At 38.6% G+C, this 24373-nt stretch overlaps 2 protein-coding genes across 12 annotated transcripts in view; both read left to right on the forward strand.

Moving 5' to 3' along the window:
- Positions 1–9050, forward strand: part of dnmt3ab (DNA (cytosine-5-)-methyltransferase 3 alpha b) — a 51918-nt gene extending 42868 nt beyond the window's left edge. For 6 of the 10 annotated variants that reach the window (XM_086273784.1, XM_086273786.1, XM_086273785.1 and 3 more), the window contains 3 exons: positions 2515–2584; positions 4570–4688; positions 4820–9050. In XM_086273784.1, the coding sequence (XP_086129910.1) occupies positions 2515–2584; positions 4570–4688; positions 4820–4961 (331 nt within the window). In that variant the 3' untranslated portion in view covers positions 4962–9050. Of the gene's footprint in view, positions 1–720; positions 754–2514; positions 2585–4569; positions 4689–4819 lie in introns of all 10 variants that reach the window. The other 4 variants (XM_086273781.1, XM_086273788.1, XM_086273783.1 and 1 more) reach the window with 1 other exon arrangement.
- Positions 9051–11259: 2209 nt separating this feature from the next.
- Positions 11260–23777, forward strand: dpysl5a (dihydropyrimidinase like 5a). Of its 2 annotated transcripts, none has more exons than XM_086274951.1 (13): positions 11260–11468; positions 13559–13829; positions 15475–15633; positions 16853–17032; positions 17147–17215; positions 17333–17377; positions 18453–18528; positions 18747–18903; positions 19021–19162; positions 19397–19539; positions 19670–19877; positions 20810–20978; positions 21783–23777. In XM_086274951.1, exons 2-13 carry the CDS (start codon positions 13569–13571, stop codon positions 21866–21868), a joined length of 1695 nt encoding a protein of 564 aa, XP_086131077.1. In that variant the 5' UTR covers positions 11260–11468; positions 13559–13568; the 3' UTR covers positions 21869–23777. The 2 variants fall into 2 exon arrangements, with proteins under 2 accessions (XP_086131077.1, XP_086131076.1); XM_086274950.1 differs by lacking the exon at positions 11260–11468 and adding an exon at positions 13271–13388.
- The last annotated feature ends 596 nt before the right edge of the window (positions 23778–24373 follow it).

A 24373-nucleotide genomic window follows, 5' to 3' on the forward strand; every position in this document is an offset into this window, starting at 1 on the left:
ATTATATGGTCATGTTACAACAAAGTACAACCTAAATTCTTTAGTCCGTATCAAGTCTTAAAATAATGCAAAAACAAACTAAAAATGAACAACAACACAGAACATGTTACACTATGTTATTACTTGTTTTTAGAAAAGTAAGCCCAAAAGAAAAAGTGGTGTGTGAAAAACTAATCACACCCTGTGATTCATTATAACTTTTAGGTGCCATAATTTAAAGTGTTTTGTTTTCTGCATGACTTTATTCGTCTCTCATGTTGCTGTGGAGGAACTTCCTCCAGTTCATTGAGATTTGCAGGCATTTATATGGTAAATTTATGTGGTATAGCATTTCCGCTATTTCCTTTTTTAGTTATTCTGTTTTAGATTTGCTGCTGTACTTGGGATTATTATCGTGTTGCATGACATCATTTTGGCAAGTTTCAGTTGTCAAACAGATGGCCTCACATTTTGCTTTAGAAATCTTTGGTATACAAAGACTCAATGACTTCAACATGCCAAGATCCTGTGGCTGCAAAACAAACCAAACCATCACCCCTCCACCACCATGCTGACAGTTAGTATGAGGTGTTTGTGCTGATGTGCTGTATTTGGTTTTGTGCATTATAGCCACACATGTCTACTTTGGTCTCATCTGTCCAAAGGACATTGTTCCAGAAGTCTTGTGGTTTGCTCAGATGCATCTTTGCAAATCTAAGTATGCTGCCATATTATTTTTAGAGAGAAGAGGATGTCTCCTGACAACCCTTCCAAGTAAGCCACATTTGTTCAGTGTGTCTTGAACTGTAGAATTTAACTATCTAATTAAGGCCTGTTGAGGCTGAGACGTAGCTCTTGTTTTTTTGTCATTTCTCTGAGCATTGCATGGCCCGCCACTGCTGAGATTGGCAGCTGTCGTGAATGTTTTCTGATCGTGAATAATATTTCTCACTGCAGAATGAGAGACCTCAGACTATTTGGAAACAGCTTCTCTGCTGAAAATAATTGCTGATGTTTTTCCTCTTTGGCATTGTGTTAACACACATGTGAATGTTCCTGATGAACAAACTGCCTAAACCTTTTGTTTTTTAGAGGCGCGTGCTTGCTGATGATCAATGAATCGAGTGAACTTGATTAGCAGCACCTGGCTGCTACTTATTCTCTTAATTCCTGTTGAAGCAGTGTGGAAGAAGAAGTGTGGCTTTAGTTTCTCACGCACTGCTTCTGATTTTTGATTGTTAAATAGATAGTCACACAGTGTGGTACGTCGTGTTTTGTAGGCCCTTTGAGGTTTTATGTATCATATTTTAAGACCTGCTAAAGACCAGATTATTTTTATTTTTAGTTTATTTATGGGAAAACAGAATTTTAAGGATCATACTGTCTTTTTTACTATGACTATAGATAAGGTAGTGATAGTGAGTCATACATACCCAATTGATTTGGCTTCTTTTTTTTTTTTTTTTTTTTAACTATTCTTGTCCTGGCAGATTATCTTCTGTTTTCTTAATACTGCATTCAAAGCATGGAACAGCAAATTAGATTAGATTATCTCCAAAATCATTGAATCAAAATGAAGTGCCATTATGGCATGGACTGAAACTGATTTCAGTGGCTAGATTAGAAGTAATTTCATACTTCCGGCAGAGATTTTTTTTCTTGTTTAAAATGGCAGATAAAGGCCGATGAAGTAGAGACTTGTAGTATAGCAGATCCAATTCAGTCTATTATGCCCTACTTTCACATTTGTAAATGGGACCTTTTACTACCTCCAGCTCCATATTTTTATTCTTGGACTCTATTAGTGTAGCTTTGCATGATTCACAGTTCAAATAATAATTTGTTATCTTTTTCTGGGCCCCGTTCCTCCCTTGGCTCAATCCCAATGTCTACATTTACAGACTCAGAGACTTAGGCTATCCCACTGTGACATTATGAAATGCATGACGAGCTCTCTGCTAGACATTATCCATAGTTTCACAAGTCTGCATTTCTGTAGACTTTGCTCAAGACAGTTACTCAGAGTTCGTAGCAATGTGGCATTAAATGCAAGGTTGTAGGGGAGGGCTTAGAAAAAGGTAGAGTAATCAGAGGAATGTAGCATGAGCTTTATTGCACACCTAGTAATGAGAAAATTGACTGTTTTTGACTGTTACGTTTTGTCCACAAAGATTTGAACTCACCAGGGTTATTTGTACCTGCACTCATTCCATCCATCCTAACACGGAGACACGGACAACCATTCACACCTATTAACAATTTAGAATCACCAGTTCCTCCCACAGCCCGTGTCCATCTAGAAAGGTCCGTGGCGCCCAGCTGGTGAACTCAAACCCACATCCTTCTTGCTTTGAGGTGACGGTGCTGACAACTGTGTCACCATACCCTGACCTGTTATGTAATTGTTTGAAACTTAGTCCAAGTTTAATGTGAGCATCCACTATTGTAAGTGTATATAGGGACCAGGAAAAAAATGAAATGCATGTTAGATTTAAATAACGTGTTAAAGTGTAAATTGTTCATTCTCTCTTTCAGGCCTTTGACTGCCATGTGCACTGATAGGCTGGAACTCCAGGACTGTTTAGAACATGGCAGGACAGCCAAGGTACTTGCAGCTTGTCTTTCAATACACATCATGTTCGCTCACCGGTGCACACAAAAACTCAGTCTGGCAGCTGTAATCTCTCTGGTTAATCTGATTCATTCAATTTAAATACAGTAGAATATCAGAGACACTAAAGCTGGTGTGGCAGAATGTCATACTAGAGGATGGTTCTTTACATACAAGGGGGGAGCAAGCGAGTCAGAAACCCAGGGCACAAAGATGAAGCAGGTCTGATCAGAAAGGGTTTATTCCAGGCCAGGGAGCAAGAATGACAAACAATTCTAAAAGCCATAAGCAATAAAATGTTGTAGAGGTACTAAAATTCCCAGGAATAAACAAACCCAATATCAAAAAAACCTTATAAAACGCAATGTTCTATGCGCTCTAAAATCCCACCCCGTCACACAATGTAACTGTCCCACAGCCAAGGACGAATGTTTGTTAGGTGTTCACAATCAGGGCAGAAATCCCTCTTCCAGAGCGGGGTCCATACCAGCCTCGTCCCAGGAAGACCAGGAGAAGCCTTCTATCCCCCTCTCGTCCCATCACATCCCTGCCCAGCTCGAATTCTGCACTGGAGTCCGTTGCTCGATGCCACCACGGCTCCCCTTGCATCATTGCCCTGTAAGTAAACAAACAGGGGCCAGAACCATCGTCCCGGAAGTTGGCCTGGCTTATAGCCATGGCGACCGTCTCCCAACACGGCTGCACAACGGTGGAGACACTACTCACAAATGCAGCCAGAGGTATACCTCTGCCCTGCTGTCAATCCCACATGTTGTCTCCTACTGTCGCCATTCCTGCTGTTGGGACTGGGTCGCCACGTCACGCTGACCAGACTGTCTCCAGATGAGGTGTCGCACCCCCATGATCAGGCAGCGGGTCCCTCTTTATCAGCTGGCCTCCATGCATTCCTCTCCATATCTGGGGCCTCTCTCCTTCCAGTGCTCAGCTAGCTTCCTTTTAATAGGTCCTTTAAACAGCTGATAGGCCGCCTTTGGACACACCCATGCCTCAGGAGGTGACCGCTATCAGCTAATTTGTCCCATGCCCAGCCAGTCCACAGTGGATTAAAACATGATCGGAAGGTCGGGGGTTCAAATCCACCGAACGGCTACCCCGAGTTACCCCTGAGCAAGGTACCGTCCCTACACACTGCTCCCCGGGCGCTGGATTGGCTGCCCACTGCTTCACTGAGTGAATGGGTTAAATGCAGAGAGTAATTTTCTTACAGAGGATTAATAAAGTATACAGAAAAAACATGCAATACAACCAGAATAAAATCATGCAAATAAAAACTACACTCACAAATAAACACTAGAATCAGAATAAGACCAATATAAAAGATAAATGCAAATTTCCACTGTGTGACATGTTCGGATTTCGTAATACAGTTCATTTGATTCAGGAGTGTAAAACTCTGCACACTGGTGGCTCCATGTGGCAGCTAGATGTAATAGTTTCAAATTGAATTTATCTAACAAAAAAAATCAGCTTTGACATGACTCAGAAACTAAGTTTAAACTAAAAGACAACTTTATTGCAGAGCTTAAACTTCAACAAAGAACAAAGTACTCCATGTCCAAAAAACTAGGAAACAAAACTTTAACGAAAGAAGACACAACCATGAGGGCGGTAAACAAACATGGAAACAATACTGGGCCAGAAAAGGAAACGAGAGGCGGGAATAACCAGGGATTCTTAAACCAGCCTAAAACCAAGAAACCAGAACACGAAAAACTCACAACAGAGGACTAAAACCAATACAGAATCATGAAATAAAGATCAAAAATACAAAGCTGAAGACTCAAAACTCTGGGACCAAGATCCAGGGACAGGTCTTCACATGGAACCTCATGTTTACCAAATTATCTGATCACGATAACCTCAACATTTTAGAAAAGGTATCTCAGGTTTTGTAAGTTTGTTACGCAGCAAGGACATAAAAATGGCATAAACAAATTTTTTTTTTTATTGTCCTCCAGTTTGGCAAGGTGAGGACTATCACTACCAGGTCTAATTCCATCAAGCAGGGCAAGGACCAGCACTTCCCAGTCTACATGAATGAGAAGGAAGACATACTGTGGTGCACTGAGATGGAGAGGTATGTAAACATAATGATTTCAACTACTGTGTAGGCTTTTTTCAGAGGTCAGAATTTCAAGGTTTTCTTCCTTTGTCTTCCCCTGTCTGCTCGCTGGTTGCACGTGTGGTGTGGATGGTTGCTCACATCAGGGTCTTTGGTTTTCCAGTCCACTATACAGACGTATCCAACATGAGCCGACTGGCGAGGCAGAGGCTGCTGGGCAGATCATGGAGCGTCCCAGTTATCCGCCACCTGTTTGCACCACTCAAAGAGTACTTTGCCTGTGACTGAGCAGTCAAAAAATTAGCTCAGAACCATTTAGTATGAAGTGCCGTAAGGGGCATTATTACTGAAACGCTCTCAGACACACTACTGAACACCAAGGCATTTCAGCTGAACAGGAAGGTGTTTTAGTGTTGCCAACTTAGCAACTTTGTCGCTATATTTAGCGAGTTTTCAGACCCCCTTAGCGACTTTTTTTCTCTAAAAAACGACTAGCGACAAATCTGGCGACTTTTGCTTTTGTTATTAGGAAGACCTATGACCACTTTTTGACGTGAAAGCACATATCTGTCTTACTCCCAACAAGCAGCGGGTGCTGCCGTGGGCACTTCGCCCATGCCAAAGTGCTCACAGGCAGCAGTCGCCCCCAGCTGCTGTCAGAGCAGGAGATGCTGATCCCTACCCATCCAAACTGCAAATGAATCACGCATGAGCAAAGCCGCTGCTCCCACCCTGACTTTAACGCAGTCAGTTCTTCTTTTACTTTTTGTAAATCACAAGGTTTAAAACTACTTAAACACACACAGTGTGTGTGTGTGTGTAACTCCGCCAGAGTGCCTTTTTTGGGTCACTTTTGCCGGTACCAAGCCCGGATAAAGGAGGAGGGTTAGAATTGTGACATTAAAAAAAACAATAATTACTCAAAGAATTTAATTTGTAGTTCTAAATATATTCCTAATCCATTTAGGGTGGTTTTTTACCCACTTTATGTCTCTTCCACGATGTTATTTCTCTCTCCTACAACATAGGTTACAATTACATAAGCATGACCAATTATGCAAATTAGGCAAGGACCATATTTAGCAACTTCTAGCGACTTTTAGGACAACAACGCTAATAGCGACTTTCCTTACTAAGGATTTGGCAACACTGCCCTATCCAGCTGAAACGCCTTGGTTTTAAGTAGTGTGTGCGACTGCATTTCAGTAGCGTGTGCGAGTACATTTCAGTAGCGTTTGTTAGAGCGTTTCAGTAGTGTGTGTGAGAGATAAAATTTTAGTCGTGTGTGTGAGAGCATTTCAGTAATAATGTCCCTTACGGTACCTCATAATTTAGGAACCACAACTGTATGTTGTGACTAGAAACAAGAGCCTTGATCCTCAAATTATACTCTGGTATAATTTGTAAGCGAAACATAGATTTCACATTATTTCTTGTATTTGAATTGCAATTCTTATTCTATTTAATTTTATATATCATTTTACAGTAGGGCCGCTGCAGTGTTATCAAGTATTGTTTATTTGTTTGTGCAAGCTATACTTGAGACTATGCTTTCTTCTCAAGACACGAAGACAGAAGAGTGCTAAATACGTCTTGTAAGAGAGAGGGATAGGAATACATTGGGAAACATCAGAAAGACAGGAAGTAGGATATTTTTTTTCAAGATATGTGAAATGCTTCTGCTGTGTGAGCGTACTGCGAGACTCCCACCTGCAGTGCAGCCATGCTTCCAGCTACTGAGCCTCACAGGGATGTTTCCTTCAGTGTCAAGAGAGCTGTGTCTCTGAGAATCCAAAACACCAGATCACATATACCTCTTTGTTTACAGTTTCTATACACAACTGAAGGTAATAAAGGTACTACTGTAATATGGTTACAATACCATGGTGCTCCAAGATGATATGAAACATCATAGCCCATGTGGCAATGCATTTTTAGACAATACGGAGCGTTTTAACCTGTTGCTGGATGAACTTTTGTTTGACGTTTTTACATTTAACGAAAAAAAAATAAAATAATGTTGTATGCCGTTCGGTTGACCGACGTTTGACTGCAAAATAGAGCTTATACTCTTTTCTGCGTTTTTACAGCTATTACACAAGTTTGTACTGGTGCTCTTCTAATCTCAGCCTTGCTACACTCAGGCTCACTGTCTGAATCTGCACAAACAGAAAGTGAAGCTAGCCACATGGGAGATGATGTTTTCTGTCATTCAAAAGAAAAAACTTAAGATCAAAGTCTGTGATGAGCTACTTTTTTCTAGTTTCATCATGAACAATGACGTTACTGTACAACTGTTAGTAAGCGTGGTCGCTGTAAAGGAGGGAGAGCGACCAGGCCGGGTAACTCTCCTCCTTGGCTTCCACCTCTCTAAACTGAATAACTGTCAGGTGCAAATACTCAACAATATGGTGCCGCTTCACAGAGTTCTTCTACCTTTTTATAGCAATTTTGTGCTGTTTTATCAACATTATCAAGCACTTTTATACGTACACTTTCTTTTTCTTTTAAAAACTTTTTTTTTTCTTGTGAATTGGTTTATTTTTCGTTTAGTTTAATGATGTGAACTGATCAATCCTCGTGTAATATTTTTTGTATACAGTAGGGCTGTGCCAATAGAAGTGAAAGAATGGATTTTTTTTATATGTGAAACCATGTTATTTGACTCGGTGTACAGTAGATGGATTGTCATTTGTAACCTCCAACTCCTTTTCTCACCTTCCATCATCCATATTGTTCTCTGTTTCGAAGCAGCGATACAGTATGTTGCCACGTAAATTCAAGGAATGTCTGTTGCTATTAAGATTGTAAAAATGTAAGGCAGCGTCAAAAAGCTGTGTTTCCTGCTTTGTAAAAATATTTTGTCCCCTGTGAAGGACAGTAGGGCCGCTGCCATTTGCTCGATAAATTGTAGTCGTCACGTTGGCAAATTGTAAGCGCCGATCCAAATTATGGATTACACGCGCAAACTAAATTCTCTTGATTGTAATCCTTAAGCTAAACACAGAGGATTTAGGCTGCAGTTTGTCAAAACAAAAGCCTGACACAGTGTTTGACACGGATGTCAGCACTCAAAGAGTAAAGAGTAAGAGCAGATGCTATCGCTTCTCTAAATCATATTTAAGATTTGAAATTTAATTTCTTAATGTAATTAATTTCTTAAGTGACCTTATTGCCATCCTTTTTGTCCATGCATGGTGGCTCAATATGAGCTCTCGTGCTTTGTATTTTATCAGATGTTATCCCCCTCTCCACCTTTAATACCTAACGTCATATTCATGGTTGTACATTCTGTACATAGAGTTTTCTGGTTGCTGTTTTCAATTTTTTTTCTTTTCTTTTTTTAATTACAAATGAGATGTACAAATATAATTCTTTGCTAATATATATCATCAAATAGAAAGAAAATCTTAGGTCGAAAATAAAAATCATTGACAAATTTCATTCAAAGCTTCAAGCATTAGATGTAGAGAGATTCCAACTCTGCTTTTTTTGTTTTTTTGTTTTTTTATTTGTTTGTTTCAAGTGAATCCAGATTGGATGTTTTGTGATCTTAACATTGGCCTAAAGACAGCTTTAAGATTGACGGTCTAAACTTCACTGCACAGCCCTACACGGTGGTGTTTTTTTTTTAAACTTCTGTTTCTTTTTGTAAGACTTTAAAAAGAGGGATTGTAGGCGTTTCCGATGGTGCTAAACATTTTACCTAATCAAGAAAAATGTGTTTGATTGGAAGACAAATAAACATGTCTTGACAATGACTGTTTTAAGTTCCTTGTAGTAATGAAAAATAACTATTATTTCACTCATATAAATATATTAACAAAGGCATTTTAACTTTGTACTTGAAAAAATAAGGATAACAAATAATGAAAGGTTTGCTATATTGTTTTAGACTAGAGATTGCTGTAGTCGGTGCTTATCTGTGGGAAAATTGTGTGAGAAAAAAAATGGTAATAACTTTTACTGTAGCATAATGTATGCTTAATGCGCATTGCTTCTTAATCCTACATTCCATGCCACAATATTCTCCATGTCTGTTTTCCGAATGTTGTTTTGAACTGACGCTTACTTGTTTCTTTGTTTTTAAAAAAAAGAAGAAGAAAAAAATCTGAAACAGCATTTCATTTTACTGGTCAAAGCAGGTCAATACTTCAGTGATACTGTTAACGCTCTTTGTGACTTTCTTTCTGTCATAACTGTTTTATGGCCTGTATGGTTTTCCTCAAGACCAGTTCATACAGCAGATGTAGCAGTCATTCTCTGCCCCATACCTTTGTTTAGTGTTCAAAGAGAAGATAAAGGCTTCGTATGTACTTGTGCTGGAGAACACTTGAATAAATGTATTGTTTTTGTGCAAAAAAAAATTCACCATGGGTCTTTCTTCTTTTTTTAAATGTATTGATATCTTGTAAAATGTATCTTTTGACGTTACACTAAGAAAATATATTTCAGATGTTCAGCATCAGAATTACGCCAGAACCAAATTAAGTGTTAGAGAAATATGTACCATCACCTTTTTTTTAAAGTTAGACCATTATCTGGCCAAAAACTGAAACTGACTGTGGCTAATAAATGACAAAGGTACTTTAAAATAATATCAGTGTCACATTACAGTCAAACCAGTAGATGTGTTTAGACTTTTAAGGTGTCCAAGTAAGTAAGGCACAGGCTGTTGGACATGACAGCCAAAGTGATTCAAAAGTATGAATGATTTTTATTAACCAGACATGGCTTCATTGCTTCATTTGCTAGCACTTGAAGACACACAACACATTTTAGTCTTCCATTGTTATTATTTGTCCATTGTGCTAATTAGCTGAGTTTGAGAGCCAGTGATGTATTTATTGCCATATTAATGTGAAAATGGGCAGCTGAAATTACACGTTATGTCTGTGTCTATGATTATTATTATTATTGTGTGTCTTCAAGTTTTAGTATATAAACCAATGAAGCAAGCCAAGCTAAAGTGGCATGTCATCACAAAGTACCCAGCATTTTATCAGCTGAGGACTATAATTGGGTCCAATGGGTCCCCCCCCCCCAAGGGGTCCCTGCCCCCCAAAAGAACCTCTGAGATACATGATGCAATATCTAAATCAGTACTTTTGATTTAGTGGGAACTCCTTGTATATGAGGTGATTCCTATTATATTTTCAAGTCATATCTGCTGCAAATATTACTAAGAATGGTTCTGCATTAGTGAATTAATGTTATGATTTTCAGTATTTGTTCATTTGTAACTTAGTCTGTAATTAAGATATAGCCTACTATATCTTAATTATACTGAATAAAATGATAAAAGTATAAATCATAGTATAATTATAATGTTGCTTAATTAGGCAATTATAAGCTTGTGACTGTCAGCAGCCCGTGAACATTGATATTCAGCTCCAGTTTCCATGCTCCTCCAGCAGAGGATCTCTCAGTGTCTTGGCACCTGAGTTCACTACGACTCACTGCTTTAAATACAGGTGACAGCCTGCAGCTCCCCTTTGATCACATTAAACCTGAACATGTTGCCATTCTCCAGCTTCTAATTCAGCCACCAATCAGAGCTGATGAGTCGCCTGCAGTTACACTTTCTGCTAGTACCATGTTCTTGCTTGCAATAGAATTTCTTTTTCTTTCCCCCCTTTACCTCATTTATAGCTGTGGCAGATGAAGCTGAAGTCGTTGAAAGATAACGCACAAAAGGTAAACGAGCTACTTATACCTCAAGGTGAACCTCATAAAGATACATAATCCTTTAAATCCGTTACATTAGTACTAACTATGAATCCTAAGGGTACTTCAATCAGCCTTGCTGTACTGCTGTCTTCATAATCACCCTCTTGATCTGGTAGTGGTACGGCCTCCTCAGAGTGAACACGCCCTAAGTCCAAATTAATTGGGTGCTTGGGCAACCAAGCCTTCACTGAACGCTGCTGATTGGAGCGTCACACAGTCGCACGGCCTGGATGCTGCGAGCTGCGTCAAGTTAATCACAGAAACACCGGAAGTGTGCTGATTTTCCTACAAAATAAAATATAGTAGCTATACCATCATAGTTAGTTATAGCGTTTCGATATCGGTGCTGATATAAATTACACTGATCGTATAAGTTAGGTAATTTTCATTGAGTTATTTTATGCAAAGACAATATTAGTGCAGTTATTGGTTAGTTATAACTCAAGAGTTTTTTGTGAATCAGTGACAAAAATAAATAAATAAAATAAACAAATATTGTTATTGAAAAATAATAAAAAAAGAATTACCTCAAATTATTGTCTTCCATCATATGTATCTAAAAATTACTACATACAATGTTTTTTTTTATTTATTTGATAACATTTGATATAAAGCTATAAAACATGAGCTGCTCTAAAATATATTCTAACACATTTTTAACATCAATAAGTTGTAGAAAACTCCCTTTCTTTCTTTCTTTCTTTCTTTCTTTCTTTCTTTCTTTCTTTCTTTCTTTCTTTCTTGAGCTTGATGTTAGGTAGCAGCTGATCAATTATATACAAATCATGATGAAAATCTACTCTATATTCGCATTACTTTACTAGAAGTTGCATTGGGCTCAACAACTGTTTTATTTTGAAAGTCACAATAAGAAGTCTTGCTTGCATGTCATTGCTGACTTCACGGTGATGATGCTGCCCCTGATGGTCCCGGACCGGCCAGGAAGGTATCCATCTGGTGTGTGTGTGTATATCTCCTTGGGAAGTGCCATCCACGGATTGTGTTGAATTGTGTTGAGAAAGTATCCAGTGATCCGAGTGGAGCAGCAGCAGGCCCATAGAGGAGGTATGTGGTCCACGTCGTCAGAATTATTAGGTCTGCTATGCTGCAGTGACTGTGTCTGGGGTGCAAATCCTCTCCTGGAGCACGGAGACTTTGTTTCCATGCCCCTTGGCTACACGTCTGGTCCCTACCTGGTGTTTATACCATCCTCCCCGTGATCTATACACACCCTACAAGTGCAGCTGCATCCGTTCACCGTGCATGAGGGCAGTGTGATGATAATGTGAGGCCACTTAGATAGCAGACTGGTGCTCATTGTGGAAGAGGAGAGGAGGGCGGACTGAGAGTTAAGAGGACGCTTTTCTAGGTCGGTAATGAACGCTGTGAAGCCGATCATGCCGGATGGAGACCGGTTTCTTTGTGTCAAGTCGCACAAGTGGAAGTGTCATCATTTCACTGTGTTCACAGCTAATCAGCAAAATTGCCATATTTATTGGAATAATCATTGTGGCTGGCGCCAATTTAAAAGCACGTTTGGTTTTTACGAGGGATTTATTACATTTATTTTATGGACGAACAAGAAAAATATCAAATAAAGAGCATTTGAGCAATGTAGCCACGAAAGAAGCCTTGCGTTATAAGTTTGTAATTACCTTTATTTTATATTAAAGGTTTAGTGTATCCTTATTTATCGTGCAGTGATTTCATGCAACTCAAGCTCCTATGTTTAATAATAACTAACCGCCGACAACTTCCGTACTGGTAACTGAGCTATAGGCCTCCTGATATAGTAATGACTTTATTATGCCTGTAGCTGTCCCCTCAGGCTTTAGGAGGGTAAAAAAAAGCACCTGTGAGTATCAATAGATGTACATGTAATAATGGGATATCCATCACATTATCAGCTATCAGATGTGGATGTGTAAGGAGTCCATGCCTTGCAGTAAAGTTGCCGCACCCTCATACGCACGCATCCTGCATGCACACATGTACGCAAGCACGCAAGGATGGAAACACACTCACACACTACATCACACCATTAATACAGTGGTGTGGAGGGAAGGGAGGGTGTAGGTCTTAGAGACTGCTTCTTTGTCACAGATGAGCCGTTAATTACTGACAGTAATTATATCTGTGCTACCCAACAGCTGATTTAAAGAAAATATTGTGTGTGTTTATTTATGACTTTTATGAGTTAAAACGTGTTTAGGACAGAGCAGATAAGAGTAGAGGGGCCTTTAGGACCAAGAGGCCTCGGACAGCTTTACTCAATAAAATTGTCTTTGGAGTAATAATTTGTTACTTACTATAAATTAATTTAATTTTACATGAGAAATGCCTAAAACCTTTGGAAGTTTTCATACTGCCTGGAATAAAACTGTGGATTGGTCCAAAAATAACCTGATTTAAACATGTAAAACTGGAGTTAGCTGTTAAAATATGAGGGCTTGCTACACCATCCAATTCACATGTGTGTGTATTTTTATCACAGCATTCACACCTGTGAGCAGTTAAAATCTAGAGGTGACTATTTCAGATGATAACATGATTTTAGATAATGTAAGTGGAAAATGTGTACGTACCAACCATCAGTTTAGGAAATGGAGTAGAGGCAATCAAAACCATTCTCAGTTTAAGCTAAACATATTTTTACATGTTTTCTTAGGGTTAGGTTTAGGGTTAGGGTTAGATTCTTGTAATATAACAATACAGTGAGTGTAAGCAGTGTTATGCTCCTTCGGTCCTTTCAAAAATAATAGTCCCATTGACCCTTGCTTGCCCTATTGTGACCCTTAACTGGACGCAGCTTCTTTCTATTTATTATGACGCCTCTGCACACTGAGCTGTCAGGTCTCAGGCAGTGACTGACACAGCCTACTCAGCCTTGTAGCTGATGTCAGTCACAGTGTGACAGACTGGTCCCAGAGCAGCATTACTGATCCTTCTCTCTCCTCTGTCATCTTATTCTACTGTAAAAATGAGGTACTGTAAACAGATTTTTTTCATAGAAATACTGCAGATTCCTTTGTCAGGTGGTTATAACTTTTCTTCTGTTTTGATGTACACTGTGGTTGCTTTGAATCAGATTGCCACCCTTTAGTATCTACAAAAAGCAAAAAGTATTCAGCTGTATGTTTCCCTCTTCCTCGCAGATCAATAGCCATGTCTTCCAGCTCAGCGATGGTGCGGATCCTTATAAAGGGTGGCAAAGTGGTGAATGATGACTGTACCCAGGAGGCTGATGTTTACATCGAGAACGGCATCGTCCAGCAGGTGGGGAAAGAGCTGATGATCCCAGGTGGGGCTAAAGTGATTGATGCCTCAGGGAAACTGGTGCTTCCTGGGGGCATCGACACTAGTGTCCACCTGGAGGAGAGCTTCATGAATGCCACCACAGTAGATGACTTCTACAGCGGTACCAAGGTAACAGTCTTTTCATATTGTCCCAAATTTAGAGAAGCAAAAGAGCAAACTTCATGTTTTATCACCTTTGTCACAACAGGAAAGATTAAGATTCAGAGACCATTGAATTATTGAAAAAAAGGTTTTTTACTGATGTTAATTTTAGTCACACTGTCAGTAATGCATCATTATTCTGTTCTTAATATTTGGAGATCAAATATTTAGGTTATTTTAGGCAGGAATACTTTTGCTGTCAAAGTTAGAACTAAGAAGTCAGACCTCAGACACAAATTTATAGGTCACTCCTCCTTCCCTTAAGAGAGCCAGAAGTAATATATCTATTACTTTGCAAATAAGCAGAGCACAGAAATTACGTCAAAAACTGGCACATAAAATAGTAACGAAGCATTTAATTTTAAGATCTAGCTGCAAGCAGAAAAAGCAGACAAACCAGCGGTACTAACATTAACAATAGCTGTTACTAAGGATATAAGAAGCATTTATAAAAATAAATGTCACTGGGTTGCATCCAGAGTTTATTTCTCCAAAATTAGACAAAGGTGTTTTGGCAATTTTGCTCTTGGCAAGGGTGAATGTTGGAGGCTGATATAACCGGGATACCCCACTCTGCTTCAGGGCACTGTGATGACTCATCACCCTGTAGTACTTTCAGCTTTCTAAGAGGTGACGGATGCTGGGAGCGAACAGGCCGGTAGATGCTGGTGACAGACACAATTCTTTGCTGCTTTCCATCTCCGCCAGTCATTCCTCTTCTCTGTCTCTCTCCTGGCCCCTCCCTGCCTGCTCCAGTATAAGTCCAGAGAAAAATGCAGATCAGTATCTGTTTCCATGGATACCGGGGTGCTGCTGCAAAGATTGCCGCAAAGCCTTTTCACTCACGCTATTGTGCTTGGAGACAATGGTTCCCAGACCCACGCCCCCCTAACACCCGTACTCCGTGCACGCCGCTCGAGTCTCTAGGGTCAGCTGACAGATGCTCAGTGAAGCATGAAGCACAAAACACTTGTTTGGGTTATTAAGATTTTCCTTAACTTGTGTCTGAAACATCTAAATCTGCTCGTAGGAGGTTAAAAAGTAAGAAGTGCTGATGCTGTAAAGAAATGATATAGTTTGTAGGTTTTAAAAAAACATGATTACACTGTAAGGAGCACTCAATCCTGTGCTTTAACTGCTGAAGGATTTATATTTCCATCAGCAAGAATGTAAAGATAACCATTAGCATTAATGGTAATTGAAGCTATCACTTTTATGCTTGGACTTGGGGCTGTGCTGATTAGTAGATTAAAGTTGTTTTAGTAGTTCATAAATTCTAGCACAAAATAGCACAAAATGGATTGCTTCATAAATCAATCCATTTTGTGCTATTTAATCATTTTTAAAGAAGCAAATGATTAAGTTTAAGGATTTAATTTAAGTTCGTGTCATATAGTCTCAAATTATTTAAGTCTTAAATTGCAGCTGACGATTCTAAACAAACTGAATAACAGCTTTTAAACTGAAACATCTCAGTGAAAAAAAATCAACTATTATAGCAAATGAAAAAATGTCAGAGCAGGAAATACACCACATGTTTTTTGCAACTTATTTGACAGAATTAAATTAGACATTATAAGTGACTTCAGAGCTACTTTTGTTGTTTTTCCAGGCTGCTTTGGCTGGTGGCACCACCATGGTGATCGGACATGTTCTCCCTGAGAGGAACGAATCTTTGCTGGAAGCCTACGAAAAGTGCCGCAACTCAGCCGACTCCAAGGCCTGCTGTGATTACGCTCTGCACATTGGAGTTACTTGGTGGGGACCCAAGGTACTGGAACACTGTCGCTCTATGTCATTGTAATACGTTTCGCCTCCACGAACACTTCTTCTAAAGTAAAAACTCAACTTTGTGACTTAAATTATTATAAATGACCAGTGTGTATAAAGTATTGCAATGGGTTTCTAAGCCCCCCCCCAAATGCAATATTAGGAACAGTTAGCAGCACTTTTCACATTTCCTTTCTCACAAAGTACCAGAATCTATTCGAAATACCTGGAATATGTTTTAAAATCCTTGTTAAATTTGACTAACTTTGTAATAATGAACTTGATGATCTTTAGCTGCTAATATGTCAAAGTACAAATAAATGCAAGAGACTTGTTATTTTTAAAGAGGACCTGTTATGCTAATTTCCAGCTTCTTATTTTAAATCTAGTGTTCTGCTATGATAGCTTTGAATTTACAGCTCAGATTAATCCTTATTCATATTTTGCTTGCTCATGAACATCTGAGTTCATCTTTTGTCAGAAACGAGCTATTTTCGCTCCCTTACCCCACCCTTTAAGACGACTTCTTTTGATCTGGTTGCCCCTTTACAACCAGTGGGTGGGGCTGTTGTGCTCATAGCTAGCTGTGTGCCTGAGATGATAATGCTGACCTCATTCTTTGAATCTTTAGCCATGTTTAATATGAGCCTCCACCACTACAGGACAGTCAAGGTAAAAAGAAAGAGCATCATTTGCCAATTCTAAGGTTTTACACATCAACACAAAAAAACAAAACAAACCCCATAAAAACAAAATCAGGTCCTTAGCAGGCATTAAAATGAGGTAACTGTAATCTACAATATATTACACATTACACTGTGTCATTATTTATTATATCCGTTGTATTATATTTGACAATAATAAGGAAAAGCATAACAGATCCTCTTTAAAATAACTATTTTTGCATTCTCCTTAAATCAGGCTGGATTTCATAACTGACTTAAATTAACAAGTAAGAAATGACCCATATTTGCTTTATGACTTCATAGTTGTTAAAAACAATACTGGAACAAACTATTTATTTCAAAAATACCAAACTTTTTTTGTAAAAATAAGAAATCCACTTTGATCCCACCTACTTACAAGAATAAATACTGTAACTCAAATAACGGCATTAAACACTCAAATTAACTACTTCAGTTTAACCTTTTTTTTCTGGATAAGGATATTTTGGAGATTGAGGCCACATTTGAGCTTGTGTCATTGTTCCCCTTGTACAGGTTCGAGCTGAGATGGAGAAGCTGGTAAGAGACAAAGGAGTGAACTCCTTTCAGATGTTCATGGCGTATAAGGACATGTTCATGCTGCGGGACAGTGAACTCTTCCAGGTCCTGCAGCACTGTAAGGACATTGGAGCCATAGCGAGGGTCCACGCTGAGAATGGGGAACTTGTGTCAGAGGTAAGGGATTTACTGGGAATTACAGTGTGTGTACGCAAATGAAAATATTGTTAAAGTTATTTAATTACATTTTCTATATATTTAAAAAAAAAACATTATTACTTTTTTTGTCAGGGTGCCAAGGAGGCATTGGATCTTGGCATTAGTGGCCCAGAAGGTATTGAAATCAGCAGGCCTGAAGAGGTATAAACATTTATAATTATAACTCTTAATGATATCCAAACTCTGGTCAAGGATATGAGATATTTTTTCTATGATTGAATAAATTCCTTGCTTTGATTTACTGTGATTTCCTTGCAGTTGGAAGCAGAAGCAACCCACAGGGCGATTACCATCGCCAACAGGGTGAGTAGGATGTCAGAAAAAATGCAGTATAGAAATCAAAATAAGGTCATTATAAACTCTAGGGATGTTAAACATAAAACATTTTAATCACCAATCTTAGCACTGCTAACACTGCAATTTAACTCCAATGATTAATCTGCACAGAGCTGTTTTTGTTGGACAAAATTGTCTTTGTGCACAACCACAGTTGATTTTAAACCAACAATCAGGATGTGATTAAATTAAAGGGCAGACTTTAGGCTTTAATTTAAGGGCTCTAACAAAACTATTACATTAGTTGTTTAGCAACCATTTTCATACACAGTGCCCCATTTTCAGAGGCTGAAATCTAACTGGATGGCTGACTGACAAACAGTTTAAGTAGGGATTTTACCCTATAATCTAAAACACCTTAAGACTACAGTTATTATCATTTGGTAAATAAAACTGAAATGAATTTAATTGAATTGAATTTGAATTGAATCAGCGAGACAGCAAAACTCTGGAAGTGGTCAAATCAACAATCTGACACTTTCTTGGAAATAATGAATGCGCGGGCCAGCTCAGGAACACCTAAAAGCCTGAAACACCACAAAAGACAGCTAAAGTGGATGATTGCACTGTTCTTTTCTTGGTTAAAAAAACAACAACCCTTCAAAACATCTAGCCAAGTCAACAACACTCTGGAGGAGGTAGGCGTATCGTTGCCAAAGTCTGCAATCAAGAGACGCCTTTATGAATATAAATACACCGAAGCTTTAAAACAGGGTGCAAACCACTGCTTACACCCAGGAACAGGAAGTTCAGATTAGACTTTGCCATAAAACATCTCAAAGAGCCTGTATAGCTCTAAAAAACACAGATTTAGCAGATAAAACTCTAAATTAACTTGTACTAGAACGATGTAAGCGAAAAGTATGTAGAAATTATTTTCATCCATGTAGTTTGTCCAATTACTGTACTTTTGAGACTTTGAAAATAAGGATCTATGAATAAAAATAACTGTACTTCTTCAACAGTTAATGCTGCTTTTGTATTAAAAAGTCTGTACAAGCACTTGTGGACCTAACTATATAACCTTTTTGTTTTCTGTTAGGCCCACTGCCCAGTTTATCTTGTGAATGTCTCCAGTATGTCTGCTGGAGATGTAGTGGCTACAGCCAAGATGCAAGGTGAGGCTCTTTATCTTTTATATTTAGTGTTACTATCTTTGAAGCAAGTGATGTGCATTAAGGGAATGTATTTCTTTGATGAGATTTGATCTACTGTTACTTAAATGTCTGCTTTGATGATCCTAAAGTCAACTGAAAATCAGTGTTTGCTTGTCTTTTAAGCTCCTTGCACTATTATTCTAGCTAATATATGTCCTTATTGAAATGTCTGACCACAGGTAAGGTGGTCCATGGAGAAACAACAACTGCCCACACTGTCCTGAACGGTATGCAGTACTATCATCAGGACTGGTCTCATGCAGCTGCCCATGTGACTGTGCCTCCTCTCCGCCTGGACCCCAATACTCCAAATTTTCTAATGAGCCTGCTTGGAAAGTGAGAAAAAAAATACTATAACATCTGTCGTTAAGTTTAATTTAATATGAATGTTTCTTGTTTCTTCCACTGATTAAATAATTAATAATAAATATGACTTCCTTTGTCCTGCTTCAGCGACACTCTAAATGTTGTGGGGTCTGACCATCGTCCATTCACCGTCAAACAGAAGGCCATGGGCAAGGATGATTTCACAAAGATCCCTCATGGGCTTCCTGGCATTCAGGACCGTATGAGCGTCATCTGGGAGAAAGGGGTGGTATGTGTGGCTCTTTTGTTCCTGTGTGGCTGTCAGAGAACTTTCACAAATAGGACATCTGTTTTGGTGGTTATGAATGTGAGCTTTTAACAAACAGACAGAACGGGCAGAAGAGACACAAAAACATCTTGGTCTCCTTTTACTGGGTCAAATGATTTAGTAGCAGTTTGTGTTTTGTGTTTATCCCTAGTATTAGAAATGGATTCAAATGTGTGTGCGTGTTCTCATTTTCAGATTGGAGGTAAAATGGATGAGAATCGCTTTGTAGCAGTCACAAGCTCAAATGCAGCCAAGATCTACAACCTCTACCCGAGAAAAGGCAGGATCATCCCAGGAGCAGATGCTGATGTGGTGGTCTGGGACCCAGAGGGATCCAAGTATGAAACTCAATCCATCCATTTATCGACCAGCTTGTCTCAGTGCAGCTTTTATATCAAAGCTGTAAGGCTGATCCAGCGTTTGCTTTGCTAAACTGGGTCACTTCTGTCTTTCAATCTCTGCCTACAGGGTCATTTCTGTTGAAAACCAGGTGCAGGGAGGTGATATTAACCCGTATGAAGGTCTGCGCTGCCACGGTGTACCGATTGTCACCATCAGCCGTGGACGTCTGGTCTACGAAAATGGCATGTTCACGTGCGCCGAGGGCTCCGGAAAGTTTTGCCCACTGAGGACTTTCCCGGATTATCTCTACAAGAAGATGGTTCAGAGAGAAAAGGTATCAGCCTGACCTGAAATACACTTACAAAGCATTGGTTTATAAACTTAAATTTTATAATAGGATGATACGGCACAGTTGTTTCATGTATTTTTCTCTATCACCGGTGCCGCACTCCCTACTGTAATGATTGAACTTCCCATTTGTTATATAAAAAAAAAAATAGGATAATTGACAAAGCAGTACTAAAAAGGCAAATATCATAGAAAAGGTTGAAGGTTGGTTAAAAATAAACCAGAGCTGCACTAATTTAAGTTAATTATATCATAATTTAGAAACATGTATTTTTCACACTATATTTCTCCTTAGTTATATGTATAATTGTAGTTTATTGTGATTTCATGTCTCATCCTCCATAGTGGAACTACAAAAGATGGAAAGCTAGAAAATCAAAAACGAATTTGTATATTTAACCAGAGTTGGCCAAATAGCTCTTAATCAATTGGGATGTTCTGTGAGAGGGAAAATGTTAGAGATTGTTGGAGCTTCCACTACAAAGCTCAGTGTTTCCCACTGATTAATCTTGATTCTGGAGGTGTAGTTAGCATCTAAGAAATTTTGCAGTGGGGTTGAGAAATATACTCAGTTGCTAAAACATGCATTGCTTTCAGTGCCCCCTGGTGGAACATAAAGCCCCTGCTAGGGGACAGCAAGGAGAGTTTGCTGATCCTATCATCTTCATATTTTTTCCTTAAAAAAAAAAAAAAAAAAAAATCTCAATAATTGATAAGAATTCTTGGATCAGGGTGTGTGAACTTTGTTAGATTCAGACAAGATTAGAGGATTTGAAGACTGTAATGAGATTAATTTAGAATGTCAATAAATATGTGCTACTTCAACTTATGTTCTCTACATTTTTACAGGAAGCCTGCAGCGTAGTTTGTTGAAAGTATTGTTTTTAAGGAATACTTATTGCTATATGTTTCTGCCAGTGCCAGGCGGTGAAAGCTGTGGAGCGGGAACCCTACACAGGTGAAGTTGTTGCCGTGGCAAATTCTGGAAAAAGAGACACCGGCTCTTCAGATCTAGACACTCCAACACGCCCCTGCACCCGGCATGGGGGCATGAGGGACCTCCATGAGTCCAGCTTCAGCCTGTCTGGTGAGGACCAGCTGATTCATACACATGGCATTGTGAATTTTATAATTATGTTATAGATACACAAAAGGAGGAATTTCCATGTTAATGGAAGCTACGGGACACTGGTAGCTTGTGATTTGGTGGCGCTGCTGCTGGTTTTATAAAATGTCTAATGACTGGCCTGATGAGGGCGCTATAGTCAAAGTAACTTTGAATAACAGCACTTTAAGTCAGCTGAAGACTATAGTTGTCCCATGTTTGGGATCAAACTTGTTTGTTTAGGCCTGCATAATCAGAGCAGTACTTACTGGCAAGCTGCTGAGGTAGAAATGACGAATGACAGGCAGCAAAAAGTCTCAGTAGAAAGAGAGTAAAGGTTTCTGACAGAATCTCACCTGCTTCGAGGGTGCATGCTGAAGAACACGTCTGAAAAGGTTAAAACTCCAATAATGATTCTAACTGTGCAACACGTGTTGCTTTATGCCTGGGAAGTCACTTCACCTGGGAAGATAATAATTGGAGTGTAGTTATAGTGAACATTTATGCTGAAGGAATCCTTGTATTTGTACCTTACATCAAATTACTTACCAATAGTTTTATCAAAACCATAAATGCTTTGATTAAATGGAAAGCAAACAAACACTTCCATCCTTTTAGTTATGCTCCATTTCCTAAATCTCCCGGAACTTAACATAAGCTCTTTAGAGAAGCCTTTACTGTACTACTGCAAAGTATGACTGAGCTTCAAGTAAGTTCTTCAAGGCAATAGCAGTTGTTTGTTTTTCGTTGCCTAATCCAACGTGATCTTGTCCCCGGTTGCTCCAGGTGCTCAAATCGATGACAACATTCCAAAGAGATCCTCAGCGAGGATCCTTGCTCCTCCTGGTGGAAGATCCAGCGGGATCTGGTAACCAGTCAGAATGCTGCTACGTAAAGCAGAAGAATGATATTTGAGGAAAATGTATGGCCAAGCAAGAAGACTTGTTTTACTTTAGAACATGTGTGGAGTAACGGAGTCATGTTTTCATTTTGAACTCAGTGCTGTTATTTAGAATTGTAAAATTGTATGACGTGGCTGTAATTATACTGCAATACGGCCAGGGAAAAATGTTTGCTAAGTGGTTATTGCTACCAAATTCCAGTGAAATGTTAACCAAATATAAGCAGCAGATATAAATTGAGTTGCAGTTGAGTTACTTTGGTTATTGGATTCTGGTAGGGGAAAATGTTGAGTCTTATTAACAGTTTTAGAAATATGAAGGTGAGTCAAGGTTTTTATGATGCGATTGTGTTACCTCACTGTAAAATACGATTTTGCACTTGTATCATGTACTATTTAGATGCCTTTTTACATGATTTCATGTCACAAGTGTCACAAAATGTCTTTTTACTCAGAGCCACGATGAATGAAATGTGACAAATTCCTACAAGGATGTCGACGTGACATTAAAAAATGTCAGTTGTGAAAGGAAGAGTTGCTACTGATCAAATGATGAGGAATATCATAATTCAAGCTTACTGTTTTTTGTTATCATTTTTTTATATTGCATTATTTGTTATGTTCTTTTGATGCTACTATGTTGGAATGATTACACAAATAAGAACATGAAGTCTTTGCTCACTGGTTCATCAGGTTCAACAGCCTTATAGCAGAATAGACTTCTGTTCCACCTCCACCAAATGTGAATGAAGCTATGCTGTGAGTACTGTGCATGTTAGCATAGTTAGAAGAACTTTAACAAGCACTGATACTAAACATGTTAGCATCTTTTCTGATCATATTTATTTCCACAGAGAGCAAACAGTCTCACCCAAATGGCCTTTTTCTCACCTGAGAACACATCATCCTGTACCACTGGTGCACTTTTAACAACTTAACAACTTTGGTTCACTGTGGTCAGGGTGTTATCGGTCATCTGACTGACACGTCTAATGTAGCACACCACTGTGAAGCACATACAGTGCTCAACAAACCTATTAGACCACCACACAGTGTGAGTTACCACCGGTGCCCCAAATTAACTCCTGAACTTTCAAATGTACTTTTACAAAAAAAGAGATGAAATAGTTAAACACATGATCATTTTTTGATTCAGATGCCAAATTACAGCTATTTACTTACATTCCTCAGTAGAAACATTTATTTTAGTGGTTGAATGTTGTGCTTGAATAATTTCTGACCCAAATTTGTGCCTGCTCAAAATTTGGGTATAAAAAAGTATATTTTACTTGCCTAACAAACAATATAATTTTAGTTTTTAGTAAGTTTTTGACAGATTTATAAAATATTTGTGTTTTCTTCTTTTTATGACAGGTGGTCTGATAAAATTTGTTAAGCTCTGTATAGAAGCGGTGAAGGGATCCACTTTAGTGTTCATAAAGTTGAAATCTTCAGAGGATCAAATGCCTTCTTATGACACTGAAAGTTTGTATGTTTGTTTAGCAACTACAGAAAAGCACTGATACTTTTTCAAGTTCTCTAATACTGTATTTTTACTGTTCATTTTGTAGTTACTACTTGTGAATATTTGTCTCGGCAACCGATTCTCTCTCTTTTTTTGTATTTTGATCATGCATTCAGGATTTAGCTCATTTTAGAATCAGTTATGTTCACAAGATCTTCATGCATGTTCTAGTAAAACTCCTCCATCACTGTTTCTTTTTGGACAGAGTTCACATTTTGCTCCAGTGCATTATGCTGTGTCTTTTCCTCACCTAACGTACACTGGTGCTGAACAATGTGTCGTCACATTGAATCCTTTTATCTCCTTTTTTCGCCCCTTGGAGCTCTCTATCACATGATGTGAGTGCAAATAAACAACAATGAAATCAAATCCTGTGTCTGATTCCTGGCTATACTCGATATACTGCACATTCTTTCACAGGAAAATTACAATTTTATCCAGTTTTATGCTTTTACATTACATTTTTCATACTTCTCTATATTTCGCAGACATTTGCCATTGCTAGTAACTCTTTTGGCTTGTTAGGCTCCTTCGTCACATTTCACCAATAACAATTTTCACTTAATAGGACAAATGTAAATAACTGAAAACAGATGGCATATATAATTAGACAAAAAATATAAGAGTGCTTTTTCTTCTTTTTCAAAAAGGGTCTGACCACTTGATTGGAAACTGTCAAACTAAATTAAATTTATACTGTAGATATAATAGATACAGATCACAACTAAAATACTGGACCCAGCAGTATTAACAGCAGTTTGCACATTAAATCAACCCATAGAAATTCTAAAACAGTTCTTTTGTAAAAAATGATCACTCCACTTTGTCCTTCGTTCACATATCTTATCCAGCAGCAGATAAAACAGCAACATGTGAAGCCTGACCCCACAAAAACCTTAGTCACTCGCAGTCCTAAGATCCAACCAGACACATCATGTGTCTCTTAGCTGG

Source organism: Aulonocara sp. 'chitande type north' Nkhata Bay, linkage group LG19 (genome assembly GCF_057382095.1).
Source record: "Aulonocara sp. 'chitande type north' Nkhata Bay isolate Kocher_YH1m ecotype deep benthic linkage group LG19, A_spYH_male_GT1.1, whole genome shotgun sequence".
Lineage (NCBI taxonomy): Eukaryota > Metazoa > Chordata > Actinopteri > Cichliformes > Cichlidae > Aulonocara > Aulonocara sp. 'chitande type north' Nkhata Bay.

What these genes read in the sequence shown, in the direction of transcription:
- dpysl5a (XM_086274950.1), top strand. An exon ending in ACTTCTACAGCGGTACCAAG is followed by an intron (nt 13,830 to 15,474) that starts GTAACAGTCTTT and finishes TTGTTTTTCCAG; the next exon opens with GCTGCTTTGGCTGGTGGCAC. An exon ending in CTAATGAGCCTGCTTGGAAA is followed by an intron (nt 18,904 to 19,020) that starts GTGAGAAAAAAA and finishes GTCCTGCTTCAG; the next exon opens with CGACACTCTAAATGTTGTGG.